The 19,599-nt window shown below is 46.5% G+C and overlaps 1 protein-coding gene across 1 annotated transcript in view; it reads right to left on the bottom strand.

The window, feature by feature from the left end:
- Positions 1-19,599, bottom strand: part of kremen1 (kringle containing transmembrane protein 1) — a 53,644-nt gene that overhangs the window by 8,714 nt on the left and 25,331 nt on the right. The window contains exons 3-5 of the mRNA XM_078789572.1: positions 18,608-18,770; positions 15,097-15,188; positions 2,002-2,126 (exon numbers count right to left, since the gene is read on the bottom strand). Of these exons, the coding sequence (XP_078645698.1) occupies positions 2,002-2,126; positions 15,097-15,188; positions 18,608-18,770 (380 nt within the window). The remainder of the gene's footprint in view (positions 1-2,001; positions 2,127-15,096; positions 15,189-18,607; positions 18,771-19,599) is intronic.

Raw genomic sequence — 19,599 nt, 5'->3', positions numbered from 1 at the left:
GATGGGTGTAGATGGGTAGGTGGGTGTACATGGGTGTACATGGGTGTAGATGGGTAGATGGGTGTAGATGGGTAAGTGGGTGTAGGTGGATGTAGATGGGTGTAGATGGTAGATGGGTGTAGATGGTAGATGGGTGTAGATGGGTGTAGATGGGTAGATGGGTGTAGATGGGTAGGTGGGTGTAGGTGGATGTAGATGGGTGTAGATGGGGCAGATGGGTGTAGATGAGTAGATGGGTGTAGATGGGAAGGTGGGTGTAGATGGGTGTAGATGGGTATATGGGTGTAGATGGTAGATGGGTGTAGATGGATAGATGGGTAGATGGGTGTAGATGGGTAAGTGGGTGTAGATGGGGCAGATGGGTGTAGATGGGTGTAGATGAGTAGATGGGTGTAGATGGTAAGGTATGTGTAGATGGGTAGGTGGGTGTAGATGGGTGTAGATGGGAAGGTGGGTGTAGATGAGTAGATGGGTGTAGATGGGAAGGTGGGTGTAGATGGGTATATGGGTGTAGATGGTAGATGGGTGTAGATGGATAGATGGGTTTAGATGGTATATGGGTGTAGATGGGGCAGATGGGCTTAGATGGGTGTAGATGAGTAGATGGGTGTAGATGGTAAGGTATGTGTAGATGGGTAGGTGGGTGTAGATGGGTAGGTGGGTGTAGATGGGTGTAGATGGGAAGGTGGGTGTAGATGGGTAGATCGGTGTAGATGGGTAGATGGGTGTAGATGGGTAGGTGGGTGTAGATGGGTGTGCCTCCAAAGCGGCGTAGGAGGTCAGTGAGCTCCAGCAAAGATCTGAAGGCGAGTGGGAAGAATTCCAGAGTTCTGATGAGTGTAAAAGTCTAAAGGGGTAACGCCTGCTGACGTGGGGGCAGGAAACGGTAGAGTGGGCGTTGGATGGTGGCGGTCGCAGCAGCGGTGGTAGTGGTGGTGGTGTGGTGGTGTGGGGGGGCTATCAGTGTATGTCAATGCAGCCCAAGCCAATGCAAATCTGCCGAGATGTAAAACGAACAGCTGGCACAAACAAGCGCAGCGAAGAGGAGGCGGCCGATGGGCTAATTCCTGCTCATTTCCAGCTGTCAGCCCCGATTGCCGCCACGATTCGTCATCCTCTGCTCGCCCTCAAACAAGAACTTCAAAAAAAAAGGAACAGGAGCACGCCGGGCATCATGATGACGACTGAAGGAATTGTTCCGCTTTTAGACGCAACGCGCACAATGAAGTGAACGCTTTGTCGGCCCAAAAGTGGCAGCTGGCAGTGTGACATTTCTGGACGCCATCAATCCGGGTATCTTGGAACTTGTGAGTTGTGTGGAAACTTTACAGTAAAAAATGAAAGCAACGCATGTAGATAGTCTAAGAAGTTATTTTCTCTATATTTCAGACAAAATGACAAAAAGTGACTTCAACTTCAACTTTTTGCTCTTTTTCTTTTCAAAGGGAGAGTCATAAAAGGTTTGTGAGGGCGCTAACCAAAGTTCTTGGATGAAATGTCTGCCTCCATGTTTTTTTGACATCATCAGACCTAAATATGCCTCGGGTTTTTTTTTGCACAAAATGGACGAGCAAACGACAGGAGCAGTCTTGTTAGCACAGAAATATAATTCCCATTTAAAATATCACATGTATTTATTTATTTCTAGCAAAACTTTGTTTAGTACAGGACCATGTACCAAAGTAAGTTGAATATATATCTTTTTATTATTTATAATTTGTATTTATTGTATGCAAGTTTCCAAATTTTCTTTTCAAATTTATAATGAATTAATGAATTTTGAGATTACAAGTACCAGAAGTCTGGGAGATTTTTGCACTTTTCACAAATACTGTATATGTATATTTTTGAATATTATGCATTTATATTATAATCACTTTGAGATCATTTTAAAGGAGTAAAGGCGGGACCCTCACGTAGCCACGATCACCTTCCCCCAGCTGGGGAAGATCAACGGAGGCACCAACAACCAACATCGGCCATTCCTCCTCCCGGGCTCACCTTATATCGCTGCTTCCTGCAGAAGCTGATGCAGTTCTGGATGGTGAGCTTGTTGGAGGTCTCGGTGGCGCCGGAAAGGGCGGGGGGGTCGCCGCTGTCTCGGAAGCAGCCCAAGTTACCCGGCACTGCAGGGGGGGGGGGAGTAGAATGAAGTAGTTTGGTGTGAACTGCATCACAGGTGTGATGATAACCATAGAATATTTGATAAGGTGGACAAAAGAGCACTTCAGGAGCCACACTAGTAGAAAATGTTCAAATGTAAACGTTACACTTAATAAAGGAAATAGGATAGCGGCAGTTTGACCATGGAACAGATGACTTGCTCTCTGGGAAATGTGAGGTCAATCCACCGTTCTCTCATGGAGTTCCCCAAAATATTAGGAGCTGCCAAGTACAAGCTACAAGCAGAATAATACACACGTGGTGAAAAAACAACGCAACATCTCAAGTGTCATCTGCTCTGTAAACGTCCCGGCCTGGAAGGACCGTCAGCATAAAACGCAAAGAAGAGGAAAACAAGGAGTGACATATATATATATATATATACTATATATATATATATATATATATATATATATATATATATATATATATATACACTATATATATATATATATATATACATTATTTGTCCCATCAACACAAAGAGAATGAACTGGCCTGATCCATCCCGCCACAATAAAAGCTTTTCCACATGTGGAATAGATGTTGTACTTTTGTTTTGTTTGTGTAAGAATGAGGCCGTAATTCTGTGTGTGTGTGTGTGTGTGTGTGTGTGTGTGAGATGCGAATCAAGGTCACACATTGTGTTTGACAGTTCCCCATCTCTTATTTACGTTGTCATTCATCACTGGGCTACAAGGCCATGAATCTTTTTCTTCAGCTTTTGATGCGGGATTTTCATCAAAAAAGCCAAAATCAGATGCCCTTAGTTATGGTATTTGTGCGTGCTATGTGATAAATAATTGTAAAATAATAAAAGCCTATCGTTGCCGGTCAAGTCTGGTGCGTGCACAAGCGGCCAGTGTTGACTACAGTTGATCAACATCCTGTGTTGCCATTTTGGGGCCTCATATCGAGTTGTGACTCCTATCGAGCAGCTCCACACAATAACCAGCACAGAAAGCTTTCTAGATCCCCCAGACTCTGCACCTCTTCCTGCAGCGTTCCATTGGGTTTCCTGCCTCCCGGCCAAAAGGTCTGTGGAATTTCCTCCACCCCCAGCCCTCCTCCAGTTACGCCCCCGCTGAGCCCACTCTGCTGTGATTGGTCACACACCCAAGAGCTCCAGAGGACTTCCACGAACATAGGTCCGCGTTTATCGAGTGCAGGCAATCTTGGCGCCCATCGGTAGTGAAATGGGGTGATCCCAGATTTCTTTGGGGCTACCGTTGGTTAAAAAACTCACACCGCTTGTGGTGGACAAAGGTTATTAGCAGCTCATTTGCATGCATGCAGGAAACACCCCCTCCTATCCCTGAATGCACACTCTATAGTGCAGGGGTCGGGAACCTTTTTGGCGAAGAGAGCCATGAAGGCCAGATATTTTAAAATGTGTATCTGTGAGAGCCATATACATTTTGTTAAACATTGAATACAATAAAATGTGTGCATTTTTATGTAAGACCAACAGTTTTAGATAATGGGCTCTAATTACGTAGACCAGGCACACCACCCCACGCCAATGGGGTGTGGCCAGCACACTTTCGTGAGCAGCGCAGTGTCTAGTAATAAATCAAATACTTGTTGCCATTAATACAACTTCAGCTGCTGCATAGTTTTGCACCGTACTCCGTAGACGCATTTCATTCTTTTGGCCATCTTCGTCAGAAGGCTTGGTTCTGCAGCTTTAGCTATTTGACTAAAGGAAGAAAGTTTACATTTACATGTTTTTTTGACATCTCAATGACCGAGGTAGACTACAGCATTACCCAGTAATAATCAAGTTTTGGTGTTTGACCTGGAAAATATCATCAGGAAAGATAGATATGGTTGGCCGTATTGCAGCAGAATATAGATGGACGAATTAAAATGCATAAGAAAGTTGTTGATTTTGAATGTCATTTCTGTGATGTTTACTTTAAAATGTTAGCAAAAATACATTTTTATTGTGGTAAGAAATGCTTGAGAGCCAGATACAGTCATCAAAAGAGCCCTACCTGGCTCCCGAGCCATAGGTTCCCTACCTCTGCTATAGTGCTACACAGACAACCGCTTATTTACACTAAATAAACGCAGTTAGGACACAAACTTTCTTACTGCTGGTCTTCTGACTCTTCCACACGACCAAGTAACATCGGAATGGTGCCGGACTTCAGCAACAGTTGGCGGATAGTCCAGAATCGTATTGGTCCGTGTTCACAAAACATTTCCGTGTGAAGTGGCGTTGATTTTTCTCTCGCTGGCTGGGAATCAGACCTCCAACCACTTCTGCCTGATGCTTGCCTTAGATAAACCAACTTAGCTTAAATATGTTTTTTAACTACTGCTAGGCCAATCGTTTATGACGTTTAATCAATCATCTTTGCGTGACAGCAACATTGCCAGGGACGACTGTATCGCCTTTCCTGATGCGCAGTGGCAGGGTTCACTTCCAGGAAAGTCGTGAAACTTTTAGTTTTCAATCGATCCTTCCACTTCAAACAAGAATCATCTTGGATTGTTTTTTAAGTCGTTTAGCCGCCACAAAGCCTTGGAAAGACTCCCAGCAGCCCATTAATTAATGAGCACACACACTGTGAGCCCCTCACGCCCCCGCCCCGTCTCTCGGGACGTGAGGCTTATCGAAGACAGAAAAAGACGTTTCATCATTCTTGGTCCCCACAGAGGACCACCAGTTCTCCATATTTTCATGCTTTTCCTCTCACCGCTCGTCATGGTGATCGTAAATTAGCCTGGCATCGTACACGGGAGCAGTGAGAGCGGAGCGTGGACAATGAGGACGTTATCATGGGCAAGAAAGGGACAAGTGTTCTGACGCTTTGACAGTGGGAAGTTGGGAATATGATGCTGGTGTGTGTGGGCGGCATACTGTGTGTGTGTGTGTGAGACATGCTTCTTGTTTTCAGACGGTTATAATTTGTCTCTGAGAAATGAAGGTGAATAATGTCCCCCGATGGGACGTGTGTGTGTGTTTCACAAGAGCTGGTTTAGGGATTAACGCGAAGCAGATCAACGACCCAGCCGGTGGCCCAGGGAGGGTGACGAACCGTCTAATTAAAGGGAAGAGTCGTCACTTTTAAATGAAGAAGAAGAGACAATGCCCTCGCCTCGCTGGGCCTCACCTGACTCTCCAAACAGGCGGCGTTCCCCGCAGGAGGACCTCCAGGCTGGGAGGAGAGATGATTGGATGATGATGATTGGAGCCTCCTCAAGGCTCCATTTGACAAAACGTCCACTTCCCCACGACCTCCTTTAGCTATATGACTTGACTGTCCATGACCCCATTGTTGCCGGTCCAAACACGCTCAACTACAGCCGTTGCTTATGTTGACGTCAGTCAGCCAGTCCTCGAGGCGTCAGGCTATGTTTGTGTGCGTTTGTTTGCTAGCTCGCAAGTTACTTCCTGCTTCACGGAGGATGACGAGCAGGCCAGAGGGGGCCACTATGATTTGGAAAATCCTCACTCCTGGACCCTCTGGACCCTCTGGACCATGCACCCCCACACTGCAAAGTTTGTGGGAATATTTTGGTGTAAGCCTGCTCAATGAGATCAGAACCACAAAGCCGAGAGCCAAAATGTTTTTTTAGGCAAAACAGACCAATAGAAGAGCTCATGTTTGCAGTTTGAAGCTTTAAAAACGGCCACAATGTGGCAGGAGGGCGTCCGATAAGAGCTGGCATGCATCTTTCCCCATGTAAGTAATGGAACGCTCCACAGGAAGCAGGAAGTCAGAAAGCATGGAGATGAGAGTCTCATCTTTCTTTTGGTGTTGTCCATCTTTATCCAGCCCGAGGACGCAATATTCTGTGTGCCTTGAAAAATGATCTTCAGTTTTTGGTCCCAATGGTACCATCGTCCATGTAGATGACCAAAAACAGTAGATGGTGTAAAAGCTGCCTCCTGGGTGGCGGTGACTCCATCTCATCCATCTCATCCATCTCTCCATCTCATCCATCTCTCCATCTCACCCATATCTCGCATTGAGGATTCATTCCACCAAACGTAGAATCGCTTCACCATCTAACTCCCCCACTTTTTCCCCCCAAACAAGGACCATCTTCTTGCTCTCATTGGCAAACATTAGACCAGGCCGGGCGGCCTTGTAAGCAATAGCTTTAATTCCCTAATGGCGCCGGCTAAATGAACGATGGCCATTTTGAGAAGATTACATCTACCTGATGCCTTCTGGCTCTTTGCTGTCACGGCCTCCACTTTCTGTCTCAACAGTCGCACCCCCCACTGCCACTCCACTCCAAGTATTTCCCCCGAGGGCGTATGTGGGTGGAGTTGGGAGGTAAGGGGGTCAGAGGTCAGAAAACTATAGCTTGTCCCCCGCACAACCCCTCCCCTTTTTGCTCCAAGACCAGCCCAAAGCGAGGCAATGACACTGAGGACGACAAACCAAGTCAGATGAATTTGTGAGATCGCCTCGCAGCGTTTAAGTATTTCTCCTTTTTGGATAATAGCACGTGGTCAACACTGACAGTTGATTCGTGAAAACATATTTTTAAAACCACAATGGAGTGATGGAGGGACGACTATATTACGATATCAATATTTTCTTCCACCATGGAACAAACGTGCTGGCAAAATTGAGCCACAATCACAAACGATAAAACAACAAAATGCTTCATTTGGGCCAAAGATTAGGTACAATTAGCTAAAATATGCAAATGTTGTTTTGGCTAATAACAGAGTGTATTAAACCATAAAACAGTCATCATTTAGAAGTCGGTTGTGAAAACCTGTGACGTTCAAACCGCGACCTAACGACTGCACACGCTACTTTGAAGCAAAGTCTTCCAGAATGTCATGGAAACCGTTTGAACAAGGGTTTAAACGAGGCTCCACTGTTAGCAAGCAGGCCTTCATTAGCCGGGGCAGCGAGGCCAAAAGTTTTATTTAAAGACCCTAAAAGCATCACAGTACAAAGAGCCAATATTTTTACACAACATGTCGTAATAAGACTCGTTAGTTTGTATATGACTCATAGCGTAGCATACAGCCTCTTGCTGAAGGTCTAAATCCAGTTTTTATGAAGTCAAATTACAGGAACCAGCATCGTGAGGCTCGGATTACAAGTCCCGGCTTCTGACCACCGGCGGGAAAATATCCAGCCACGCAAAACAAGAGCGAGCGACACGAACGTTGCAATAACACAACATGAAAGCATGGGGGGGCGAGGCGAGGCTGTGGTTTTCCGCAGCCAGACCACATGTCCGACATGTTCCACTTGTGTCGCTCGCTTCTTCGGACTTGTTTTGTCCGTCATTGAGCCATTTGCCTTCCCGTCGTTCCCGTCACAGACGTGCTTCTCCCCACATGTTGTTTTTTGAACAATTAGTATTGCTAATTTGAGACCGGGAGGATTTGGGCGGTTTTAGAGCAGAACAACATGTGGTGCACCTGCTCGTGACTCAAGCTGCACCGCCGCTCTGCAGACGTGATCTCAACTTGGAGGTCTCCTCAAATAAATCAAAACATAGTCGAGCCGCAGACACGTTGAAAATCAATCATTCCTGAAGGTCTTCACAACATAAACTTTTCCCTAAGGAAAGTCAATTTATTTGCTGTTATCTTGGACATCTTTATTAAACGTACACGTGGTTCCCAATATATGTTAACCGCAGCCGGCTGGCGACTAGCTTCGGCACAGTCGCTCACACTGCTTCAGGTCAGGAGCACAAGGGAAGGCGACTGTTGGAGCTGCCGCCCATGCTGCCGTCTTTTGTTTTGAAGTTTAGATGCAGCGTTCCTTTGGATCAGCGCACCCAGGAGCAAAGGTCCCTGTTACTATGTGCTGACAGTGTGGAGGGGAAAGCATCAAACACCACTGGAAGTTTTTGGAGGGGTTTTAATGGCAGGCTAATAGCAGATGGAATTGGTGTGTCCCATAAGATGCATTAATTAGCCGTCCCAATATCAAATTAATATCTAATTAGTCCCAATATTTTTAGAACACACGAGTCTCACGTAAGGATCGTGGATGATGTGATGATTCATTCATTCATTTTCTAGGGTGGCGGGGATATGCTGGAGCCTATCCCAGCTAACTGTGGGGCGAGAGGCGGGGTGGACCCTGGACTGGGGGGCAGCCATTGGCAGGGTACATGAAGACAAACAACAATTCACCCGGAGGAACCCGGAGCATCCAGAGAAGAGCCACGCCCACACGAGGAGAACATGCAAGGAAAGCAAGGAACTGCTAATGTGTGAGTGTCCGATTATATCACTATATTAGGTCATGGAGATGTAAAGGTGACTATAGGGGTGTTAGTTCATGTCTTGACGGCAAACCCATATTTAGAAGATTGTAAACAGGTTTCTTACGCCAAAACTACAAAAATACTTTGCGGAAATTCACTCGTCATGGTCGAGTCTGGAACCAATTAATTGCGATAAACGAGGGACGACTTAAACCAATGAAACAAGACGCTCACCAAAGTCACAGTCCCGGTATGTTCCGGTATGACCCTTTTCCCTTTTAGCGTCACTGGTCCCCTTCTGCAAAAAGGCCAATGTCCGTGGCCATTTTTACCAAAAAAGAGGGAGTTGAACTCCACATTGTAGCAGTTTTTTCTGTTGCGCTATCTGGATTCATTCAAGTTAGCGCAGATGTTGCGCAACTTCAAAGCGCCGTATAGCGGCTTTATAACCCAGCCTTAATGAAAGCAATGCCTCGGCGCCGTGTACTTTGCTCAGCATTAAGACTGTAAAATATTATTTTCTGTCCACCAAACACAGAGCTGACTTTGTTTTAATGCCTTCAAGCTGCCGCAGCCCTCTGCTTGAAAGTCTTCCCGTATCATAAGGGGTGTTATCCCAATTGATTCCAAAGTCGACATCGTCTTACACCAGGGGTCTCAAACACGCGGCCCGCGGACCAAATGTGGCCCGCAGGACACTAGTTTGAGGCCCCCGCCTTGATATGAAAGTTTAATGTTAGTGCGGGCCGCGCAAGTTTGATATGGATGCTGTATGGTATCATGTACCCAGAAAAAAATATGACGTTTGATTAATGTTCATGTTAAAGGTTAAATAACTGTTAATAGTTATCCTCCCTATCCGTGTGGAAGTGGTAAGTTTTTGGTTTTTTAAGTTTAAAAGAAATAACTTACCGTTTAGGTCGCTAGCTCTCGAGTTTGCGAGTTAGCATGTGTCTCAAGACCCTGCAGTTGTACAATATGTTGTAAATAAAAAGAGTATAAATGTGACTATAGTCGTGTTTTGTCATGTCTACAGGGCTCTAATAATGCTTTGTTCATTTTAATCTGAAAAAAATTACTTGTCTAACCACCAACTATATGTGGTTTCTTAAGTTTTTATTATTTGCCGTTTTATTATTATTATTATATTTATTTATTACTGTTTGATTGATTTTCTTTATTCTTGATTTGTTTATTTATTTTATTTCTTATTTTGTGTAGAAAAATAAAAATTAAGATATTTAAGAATAGTGGAATGTTTTATCAGAGCTTTTCTTGTAGAAAATCGGAACCAAAGCAAAGTTTATTAATTTTTCTGTTTTTAATAAATGCGTTTTTTTTTTTTTGGAAAACCTGATGCGGCCCAGCCTCGCCCAGACCCTAGCTCCAGTGGCCCCCAGGTAAATTGTTTGAGATGTGAGACCCCTGTCTTACACCGTTTCAAGCGATGGCTTTCAAGCGATGTAACGTGGTTCTTTTTTTTATGGTGTGGATGATTACTATGCAATTAAGCTAACACAAACTACAACAGCAGTTTATCAGCCCTAATGATCTCCTTAATGACAAAACAAATTCAGGAAGAAGAATGAAGCAATAATCAGGTCATAAATCTTCAACGACAAGACAGTAAAGCTAACAATGATTCTCGGATAAAAGAGTTTTTTGTTGTTGCAGAAGCTCCGTATGTCTCAGCGCAGAGAAGTGGTGCGACAAGTTTTTCCTGCTGATGCGCCGTTGAGGGACGAACACTTGAGACGCGAACATCAAAGCATCTTTGTCTTGGCAAACGCTCAAGGACTTATTACACTGACTCGGTGTCGGTCCGCTTCAGACGACACCAGGAGTCACGTGGAAGCAACATTTTGACAACCATGCTGGTATATGTAACATAACACTAGACAATACTTCACCTTCTACAATCTAGACTGAAGGGAATCCTTCTGACCTCTGACCTTTCCCTCTTAGCAGGAAGTGGATTAAGGGTGCGGTTTGGAAACGAGCCAGGAGTCGGTTTGTACCTCACCTGACATTCCTCAAGATAATTCCGGTTACGCTCGCCCATTGACCTACACCACCAACCACACTGACCACTTTGACCCGTTAGTGTAGCATGACCCCCTCCCCTTGCACCAGGAAGTGCCAACCCCGCCACGGTGGCGTGACCCCAGGTGAAGGCGAGTCGTGCTCCGACACACGACACGGAGCGTGAACGACAAAGACAACAAAAGAGACGGAACATTAGAAGTCAAGTGTACTAAGACGACACTTTCCTGCCACGCCACATTGGTATCTCCGTCGCCACAAGGGTTCTGTGGTACAAGGAAGACTTCCTTGTACCACAGAACCCTTGTGGCGATGTGGACGACTTCCTTGTTAGCACGCCACCCTTCGACAAAGCATCCGTTCCTCGAAAATACCAAGATAGGGAGTTTCACACAACACCACAAAGCTTCCTTGGGCATTGGCAGAAGTTCAAAACTACCTCAAGTGGTCGTGAGATGAAAAGTGATGTTGTTTTGGTCTTTGAGGTGCAAAGATGGCTGAGGCCAACTTTCTGACTAGATGGTGAGATCTTGCCTGATGAGGAGACATTCCTTGGCAAGAAGTGTTGCTTTTCCAGAAAGTGGAACCTTGCCAGGTCCCCAAAAGGTAACATCTTCCTTGGCAAAAGGTCGGTCCATTCCAAAAAGTGGAACCTTGCCAGTGGGTGAGACTTTCCTTTCCAGAATGCTTTGCTTTTCCAGGAAGTGCAACTCTGTCATAGGATAAGGCCTGGCTGGAAGGTGAGAAGGTGAGTCCTTTCTTTCCAGAAAGTGTGATCTTTGTCAGCCAGAGGGTAGGATTTACCCGAAGATAAGCACTTCCTTGACAGATCGTCCCTACGAGACTTCCTTTGCTAAAGTTTAGATGCTCCTTGACAAAACATCCAGCCGTTCCTGAAAGTGGAACAGATTCAGGGCGTGAGGCCTTCCAGAAATGTGAGGTCTGGCTAGAGGGTGAGATCCTCCATCCAAAGGTAAAAGACCTTCCTTGGCAAAAGGTGAGGCCTTCCCAGAGACAGCTAGCTTGTCCGGCGGTGTGGCCATTTAGGAAACCCTGGCTCGAGAATCTTTTGCCCAAAGGTGAAAGTTGGCGAAAAACATCTCTGTTACAGAGTGTGCAAGGAAGCTAGCTGGGTTAGCTTAGTTTAGCAGAGCATGCAAGTGCGGCTGTGTGTGTGTGCGACTCCAGCTAAATGAAAGTGTTGTTTTACCGCTTGTTAATGTGGGCAAGCGCGTCACGATGCCCATAACGATGTCGTGCACGTCCTGACTGAAATAAACAGAGAGACAAATAAAAACAGTCTGTGGATATTCTTATCCCTCGCTATCGTAACTCGTATTACAGAAGTACAATTTGTTGAAGTACGCTTGGAAGTCCTGGGAAACTCAAATTCAGTTACGTGGTGTCTTTGAACGCATCCCTTCATGGATCATAACAACACAGAATAAGTGTGTGATTCAAATGTTCTGCTACAATCTGCTATAGTATGGACTAGTGTTAGCCAAATACGTTTTCAGACGCGTGTCTTTAATTTTGCAATTCATTTGGAGTGATTAATGCATACAAATGTATATGTAACTTTGTCCTGTCAGCAAACATGACCATGAATCACACATAGTGGCAAATGGTGATTAATCATGATTAATGAAAACTGTGACTGTAATTTCATTAAAATTTTCATTTCATTGAAATCATTTGGCAGCCCCAGGATTTTGAGCAATAAAAATGGGCATAATTCACACATAGTGGCAAATAGTGATTAATCATGATTACTTCATTTGAAACCTGATTTCATGAAAATATTCGATCATATTGCAGCCCCCTTAATAAGGGATTCCATTATGTAATAAGGGATTCCGCTTATCCTCACGAGGGTGGTGATTAATCATGATTAATTAATTGGAAAACTGTGATTAATTCCATTCAAATTGTCAGTAATTTGGCAAGACTAAAAGTGACTTCACACAGCCCTGGGGAAAGTGGGAATGTTGTGGAGGACACAACAGCAGTGACTGGGATGGCGGCTGCCGGATTTGAACCACAGACCCTTCAGTTGCTGGACAATCCGCAACAAGAGATAGACCATGCCCGGCTACAAGAGCCTTGACAAAAGTCCTTGCCAGAAGTTAACCTTCTAAGGGGTGAGGCCTCCCCCAAAAGGTGAGACCTTCCTTATCAGAGGGTGAAGCCTTTCCAGAAAGTCGTGAGTCGTGACCTTGAAGGCAGGTGAGGTCTAATGACGTGGGTGTGGTTTGATAATAAAGTACAGTATGTTAGTGCCTGCTGGTGTCTTTCATGAACAGGCATGTTTTTCATGCCTTCCAGCCAACATCATTTGTTTTTTGCCCAGGCAGTGTTGTGCAAAACACTTAAAGACTTGAAAGCAAGGCAAGCGTTTGTGTGCGACGCAGAGAAAATGCTGAGGATGTGTGGCCTGGATGCTGGACAAAAACCAAGCTGAACCAGCTCGTGGTCACAAAGCCTTTTGGAACAAAGACCGGCCTCATTCGAGCACAGATGAGAACCCGCCTGGCCCTGGACAGAGGTGCTTTGGGACATCAGCCAAGACACCAAATGGACAGTTGTTTGAAGTAGGTCAGGACGGCGAGCCGCGATTGACAGCAGCTCATCAGTCACGTGCACACAAATACGCCACTGCACGGAAGCCCAGCAATGCAGCCAGCAGGCATGATTAGATGGGTTAATGGCTGCTGCTCCATTCACACAGCAGGATTTAGTCCAGTGTACGACTCAGACTGGATAATAGCGGGACGGGGGGGTTGGGGTCCTCCTGAGATCTGGTGACACAGAGTTAAGTCGATCAGCGGAATGAAATTTTCATGTGTTTAGCTCAGGTTGGAGTTTGCTGCAGCAGGAATTACAGAAGACCGTTCCAGTAAATATTCATACCACAGATACTGTAACAATGCAGCAGTCTGGAGTCCAGGTAGAAGTTTCAACTCAAATGACGACAAACCAAATGAATATACTGCACTTGTCCCAAAGGACAATGTAACTGTATCGCCCTTAACCCTTAGCCACACCGCTACACTGAGTTTGGGATATACGGGAGACAGGAGTGTTACCTTTTGGGGACAGGAGCAGACCAAAACGACCCCAAGGGCGCAGCCACAACTCATCCAAGAGGTCACAAAAGACCCCACAACAACATCCAAAGAACCGCAGGCCTCACTTGCCTCAGTTAAGGTCAGTGTTCATGAGTCCAGAAAGACACTGGGTAAAAACGGCCTGCATGGCAGAGTTCCAAGACCAAAACCCCTGCTGAACAAAAAGAACATTAAGGCTCATCTCAGTTTGATGATCTTGATGATCCCCAAGACCTTTGAGAAAATACTCTGTGGTCTGACCAGAAAAAAGTTCAACTTTTTGGAAGGTGTGTATCCCATTACATCTGACATAAAAGTAACATCATGGTAAAATACGGTGGTGGTAGTGTGATGGTCTGGAAGACTTGCTGTTATAAATGGAAGCATAAATTCTGTTGGGGACCTCCAGGTGAAGCCAACTTGGGTTGTGCGGCAGGACAATGATCCAAAACACACCAGCAAGTCCACCTCGGAATGGCTGAAGAAAAAACAAGTCTTTGGTCTGGCATTTTGTGTTGAGTTGTGTTGTCATTGGCTAATATTTACATTTGTTTGATCTGAAAGATTGAAGTGTGACAAAAAAATGCACAAAAATAAGACATTAAGAAGGGGGGAACACTTTTGACAGCACTATAACTATAATTGTAAATATAATAATGTATAACACCATGGTTATCCATCAATATGGTGGACTGGCCAGGAAGAGTGGAAGTGAAGTTGGATCTGTTTAATAGGAGATAATAGGCCCCATGGTGGCGAGTGGTTAGCATTTCGGCCACACACGCGATTCTCCGTGTGGAGTTTGCATGTTCTCCCCGTGCATGCGTGGGTTTTCCCCGGGTGCTCCGGTTTCCTCCCACAGTGGGAATGGTTGTTTGTCTATATGTGCCTTGTGATTGGCTGGCCACCAGTCCAGGGTGGACCCCGCCTCTCGCCGAAGACAGCTGGGATGGGCTCCAGCATTCCCCCAGCCTAGTGAGGATAAGCGGCCTAGAAAACGGATGGATGGTAACGTAGTTTGAAAAGAAGGTAAATATTGACTTGTTGGTTTCATGTTGGCCAGAGCGAATCCAGCCGCTACGGTGACAAAAACAGCAGTTCGATGAAACGTCTAATTAGCTTGAAAACACAAACACAAGCGCGCTCTTGTCCAGAAGCAGACCAATCAGTCAAAAAGCTGCAGGCGATCAAGCACAGTGTTTAAAAGGTCAACGCTATAAAAGTAATTAATGGCGAGCACTTTGTAAACGCACATTCATCAACGGGCATACGCCACATCTAGAAACGCACACTCCCAAAAGGGGCGTGGCCTCGCGTGGCAGGTTCCAAAGAATGACGGGATGTAATTAGAGGCGGGGTTTTTTTAGATGATAATGACGGTGTACAAGCATTACGGTCCATAAAAGCTATTCATAGCAGGCTGGCAGATGAGTGAAGCGGCGAAAGCGTCCGCTTTGGATGTCAGTCAAATGGCAGTGTGGACACAAAGAAGTGGTAGAGCGGGAGTCCATTAAGGACCCGCAATCTGATTACTGCTCTGAGGGGGAACTACGCCCCCAACAAGATTGTCACTCACTCTGGCAAGTTGGGATGTCGCAGTATCGCCAGTAGATTCCGTCTTCGTGGTCGGCGATGTAGCACCACGGCTGGACGTCCCCGTCCGGGTTCCTGCCGAAACAAATGGAATCAGAAGCAGTGAATTTCCCCCCCGTTGTGAAACATGTAAACATGAAATAACACCCCTACAGTAGAGAAAGTAAGCCGCTAAAGACACCCACTGTATTTACTGTTTATTTCTTTCATCATTACAGATGTTAGGGCTTTAAGTGGCATCTTCTTGGTGCTTTTCATCCTTAAATAAAACAAATATGTCATTCATTCATCATTACTATATGGATTAAAACATTAATAAACAATTGAATGCTATTCTGATGAATAATATCGTTATTATTTCAAAGCGTGCCCGAGATAGGATGAGACGTACAAGTGCAGACGTCAGACGCCAGCAGTCGTCTAAGATGACTCCGCCCTCTTCTTCTGCTTTGACGGTAAGTGCCAAAGATCTTTTTGTCTACTTTTTTGACACACCTCATCACGTATCTCAGGGGGGTTAAAAAAAAAAAAAGGCCCGGCGGCGCTGCACTATCCTGTTTCACCCTTTGTGTAGAAAGTTGTCACGGGTGCTCCTGTTGCCTTTTCTCCCCCCCCCCCCCCCCCCCCCAGTTTCATCATTTCCTCTCATCCTTTCACGCTGGGAAAGAGGTAGTGACATACAAAAGGAAGAACAACATTCTGAGGTGCCCCCCCCCACTCCAAAAGCTTCTCAGTTAGCGCTCATACTTCATACTTGGCCTTTGTCAGTGATAACACAAAGCTTTCTGGAGTCCACCGCACGCGTGGAGCTATAAAAGGTGTCAATGTGCCCCCCCCTATCCTTTGGTTTGTTGGTTGTTAGGTGATTCTGCCGTAGAGTAAATATTCACAGCGACTCCCCAGCGTTGAGCGATGCAGCTCTCATAAAAACCTCACCATGTGCCCCAGACCGACCTGCCCGCAAACTCTTCATCCCTCACCTTCACCTGAAGACCTGCGGGAGTCTACGGGACGGGAAAAGGTCTGGTGATTTGAATAGCAGGATGTGCGTCATGCAAATAAGCTGATCTGTAAAGCAAATGAAGCCACACCGGCCGAGCATGGCTGGAACATCTACTTTCTTCATGTGAAGCCTGAACGGCAGCAAGGTCCACAGTGTGGTAGCGGACCTTCACTCCATCTGCACTGGGATCTGCATCTGTAAACGCTGAGGAAGCAGTCAAATAATTCCTGGATGTTTTCATCTGGTGTGCTCCACCTCCCCACACAGAAATGTTCTGTGTTTTTATGTAATCCTGCTATGAAAGAGCGAAGTGGCAGATGCGTATACAAACACGCAACCTTCAATAAACCACTCATCTTTCCCCGCTTGGCCTTCGGGTAACCTGCCCCCCTGCGGCACACACCTCAGCGATGGGACAAAAATAATCCCGACGCTAAAGCCGTGACCTGCTATCGGGGGTGGGGGGAAGAATGAAGATGTCCATTTTGCACGGCTGCTTGGACATAAAACATTCCTAATGCGACTGCAAGCCTGGCGTGATCCGCCGCATGTATCCGCCTTGTAAATCTCCCGATTTCCCGTCCAGCGCGAGCACCACTTCAAAGCATTGCTGCATTACGACTTTACAAGCGTGACTTAGAAGAACGTTTTAGAGGCTTTTGGGGCCAGGGAGGCGGGTGGATATTTTGCTTCCTACGGTCTCCGTCTGGGCCAAGCCACCGTGCTGGACGCCACGGCCCAGCTGCGAAGGCGAGGCACGAGCCTCCGGATGCCGGATGCGGACGATGTCTGAGCCTGTCCTCGGGACTCGCAGTGAGGGGACATCAAATAAAGCAAGTGGAAGAATGACACAAACACGACGACCGCCAACACACTCGGCTAAAGGGACGGTCCTGAGAAATGACAGGGTGGTAAAGTACGAGTGGATCCTGGTCTGCGGTTGCGGTCGTCAGTGACATCGCCAGTCCGGTGTGGAGTGATCAACGGTACCCCCCGTCATGCTGGACTTGAGGAAGGACGCAATCATCCGGCCAAAAGACCAGAAGACTTTGCCAGTTTCCTCGCTATTAAGTCACCAAGATGGAGGAAGAAAGTCTGTTTGATGTGCGACTCCCTTCATGTCCCCGCCAGTCAGACCATGTATGATATGCTGCATGCTGATGTTCCTCATTAAACCCCAGAAGAAAGTGAGGGGGATGATCCTTCACAGTGAACCGCAGCTCTCCCGGTGCCTGGCAGCACCCATGCATCCCAAAACCGGGACGGTACCCCCACCATGCTTGACTTTAGGAAAGACCAAAACAATTTGCCACTTTCTCACTATTTGACAATTGAAGTGGCCAAGATGGAGTGTTTGATTCTTGGATGTGCCGATCTGTAAGACCATACATGATATGCCGCCTTGCCTCATTAAACTCAAATAAGACCAATAAGGGAGGGGGATCATGTCACAGTACACGTTGGACGTCATCTTTCCCTCAATGAACCGCAGCTCCCCCAGTGCTCGGCAGCACTCGGGGAGCCGCAGGCCTCGCTGTTGGTTTCAGGCTATTGGTCTCAGTTTCAGGCTGTTAGCGCCGTTCATTTCCGGTCTAATAGCTTCCCATGGAAACCTTCATGACACACTCACGTAGCACAATCACAGGTGTGCAACTGTTACATATGACTAATTGGAAAATACTGGAAGAGGCAGATACGCCAGAGATGCACAAGCGTAGCCGTCCCTTACTAGAGGGGTGCGGCAACTAGAACATCGACCATGCACTTTCATTCTTCATCTTCCTCATTGATGCTCTTTTTGCTTCTCCGATAGCAACTCTGCCCCAAGAATTGGAAGAAAAGCCAGGAACAGGAAAATAGCTGTGACCCTTTTTGCCTTTTGGAACAAATCCACTGTACTCTGAGGCAGTGGTTCTCAACTGGTGGTTCGGGACCCAAAAGTGGTCACGGAGCGATCTTCCTTGATGGTGTAATATCTAATATCTGACTTTGTGTTCTAATTTTGTTGTAATTTTTGTTTATTTTCAATTAAATTTCAATTAAATCTCATTGATGCGTTATTTGGATGCAGTTATGTCCTTTGTCATTTCCTTGACAAAATGCCCAATAAATACCACCGCGCAGGCCTCACAGCTAGGAGACCCGAGTTCAATTCCACCCTCTGCCATCTTTGTGTGGAGTTTGCATGTTCTCCCCGTGCATGCGTGGGTTTTCTCCGGGTACTCCGCTTTCCTCCCCCATCCCAAAAACATGTTAGCTTCATTGCCCCCCGCCCCAAATTGTCCATAGGTATTGTGGGTGTGGGTGGGAATGGTTGTCTATATGTGCCCTGTGATTGGCTGGCCACCAGTCCAGGGTGGACCCCGCCTCTTGCCCCAAGACAGCTGGGGTAGGCTCTAGGCGACTAAAGTCGGGTGTGGAATGATCCAAAATCACCTTTGGTCCCGTTTACCAATGCATCGGCATCCATGGTTTAGCATGTGATGCTCACCTGCAGTAGTTGTGGCTGCCCAGGCCGCCCTCGCCGTTGGGGTACTTGAGCGTGTTGTAGGGGTGCTGGAAGGTCTGGTTCCAGAAGAGACATGGTTTCCCGCCATGCAGGCTGGTCTGGTTCTGGAAGCCCCTGTAGTCCTCTCCGTTGGCCGTGTAACACTCTGAAACCAAACAGGGCGGAGCAATGAAGCCAAATGAAAGTGATTCCACGGCAAACATTTGCGCTTACATACGACACACAAAATGTCTGCTTTCGCAGGAATCTGTTTGGAGTGGAAATCTGCTGCTATGAAAACATTTTTGGAGTGATTGTGGAAAAGAGGCTTGGAATAATGCTTTTCTTTGCCGCGGGCTGCTTTCATCGTGGCCAGAGCCAAACGTGTTAAAGGCAGCGCGGTATTGTTTCAATTAACATCAAGGCATGGCTCCAGTTTCCAGGAAGTGTATGACAACCATATGGACGAGCCGGGCGGAGTAAAAACAGAGAGTGGGTTCAAAAAAACATCGGGCGATGAGAGCACGAGGAGCTGCCAGAGCTTGTCATTCTGGACGGACGCCTCTCTGGGCAGCTTCTATATGGCAGCCGTTGACGCCGTTACAAAAGGGGGTGATCCCTCGCGCTGCAGGTGCTCATCACGCCATTGACAGAGTGAGACCTCCCTGCTGGGACGCAGGTCCAAACTGGATTTGCGTGTCAGAAACTTGGATCGGGGACGGGCCAACATTTAGACATTGTGATCCAACGATGAAAGCAGCCATCACTGATGATTCATACGGCATTTTACAGGACGGCATTTTACGCTTGACTCCACCCACTCCGCTCCTGGAAGACTTGACTTTGAGTACCCTCAGGGCCTTCAATCCATCGCGGTTGGACGGTTCAGGTTGTCTCCCGTCATCAGAGCAGCTTCATGACTTCATGCTCAAGGACGAGTGGGACACACACCAGTCAGACGACGTCGGCCCACGTGGATGCCCGCTCCTTATCCA

Source organism: Doryrhamphus excisus, linkage group LG3, assembly GCF_037039965.1.
Source record: "Doryrhamphus excisus strain RoL-2023G ecotype Guam linkage group LG3, RoL_Dexc_Guam_v1.1, whole genome shotgun sequence".
NCBI classification, from domain to species: domain Eukaryota; kingdom Metazoa; phylum Chordata; class Actinopteri; order Syngnathiformes; family Syngnathidae; genus Doryrhamphus; species Doryrhamphus excisus.
Note: the sequence above shows the minus strand (reverse complement) of the source record. Positions and strands in the feature narration are given on the sequence as shown.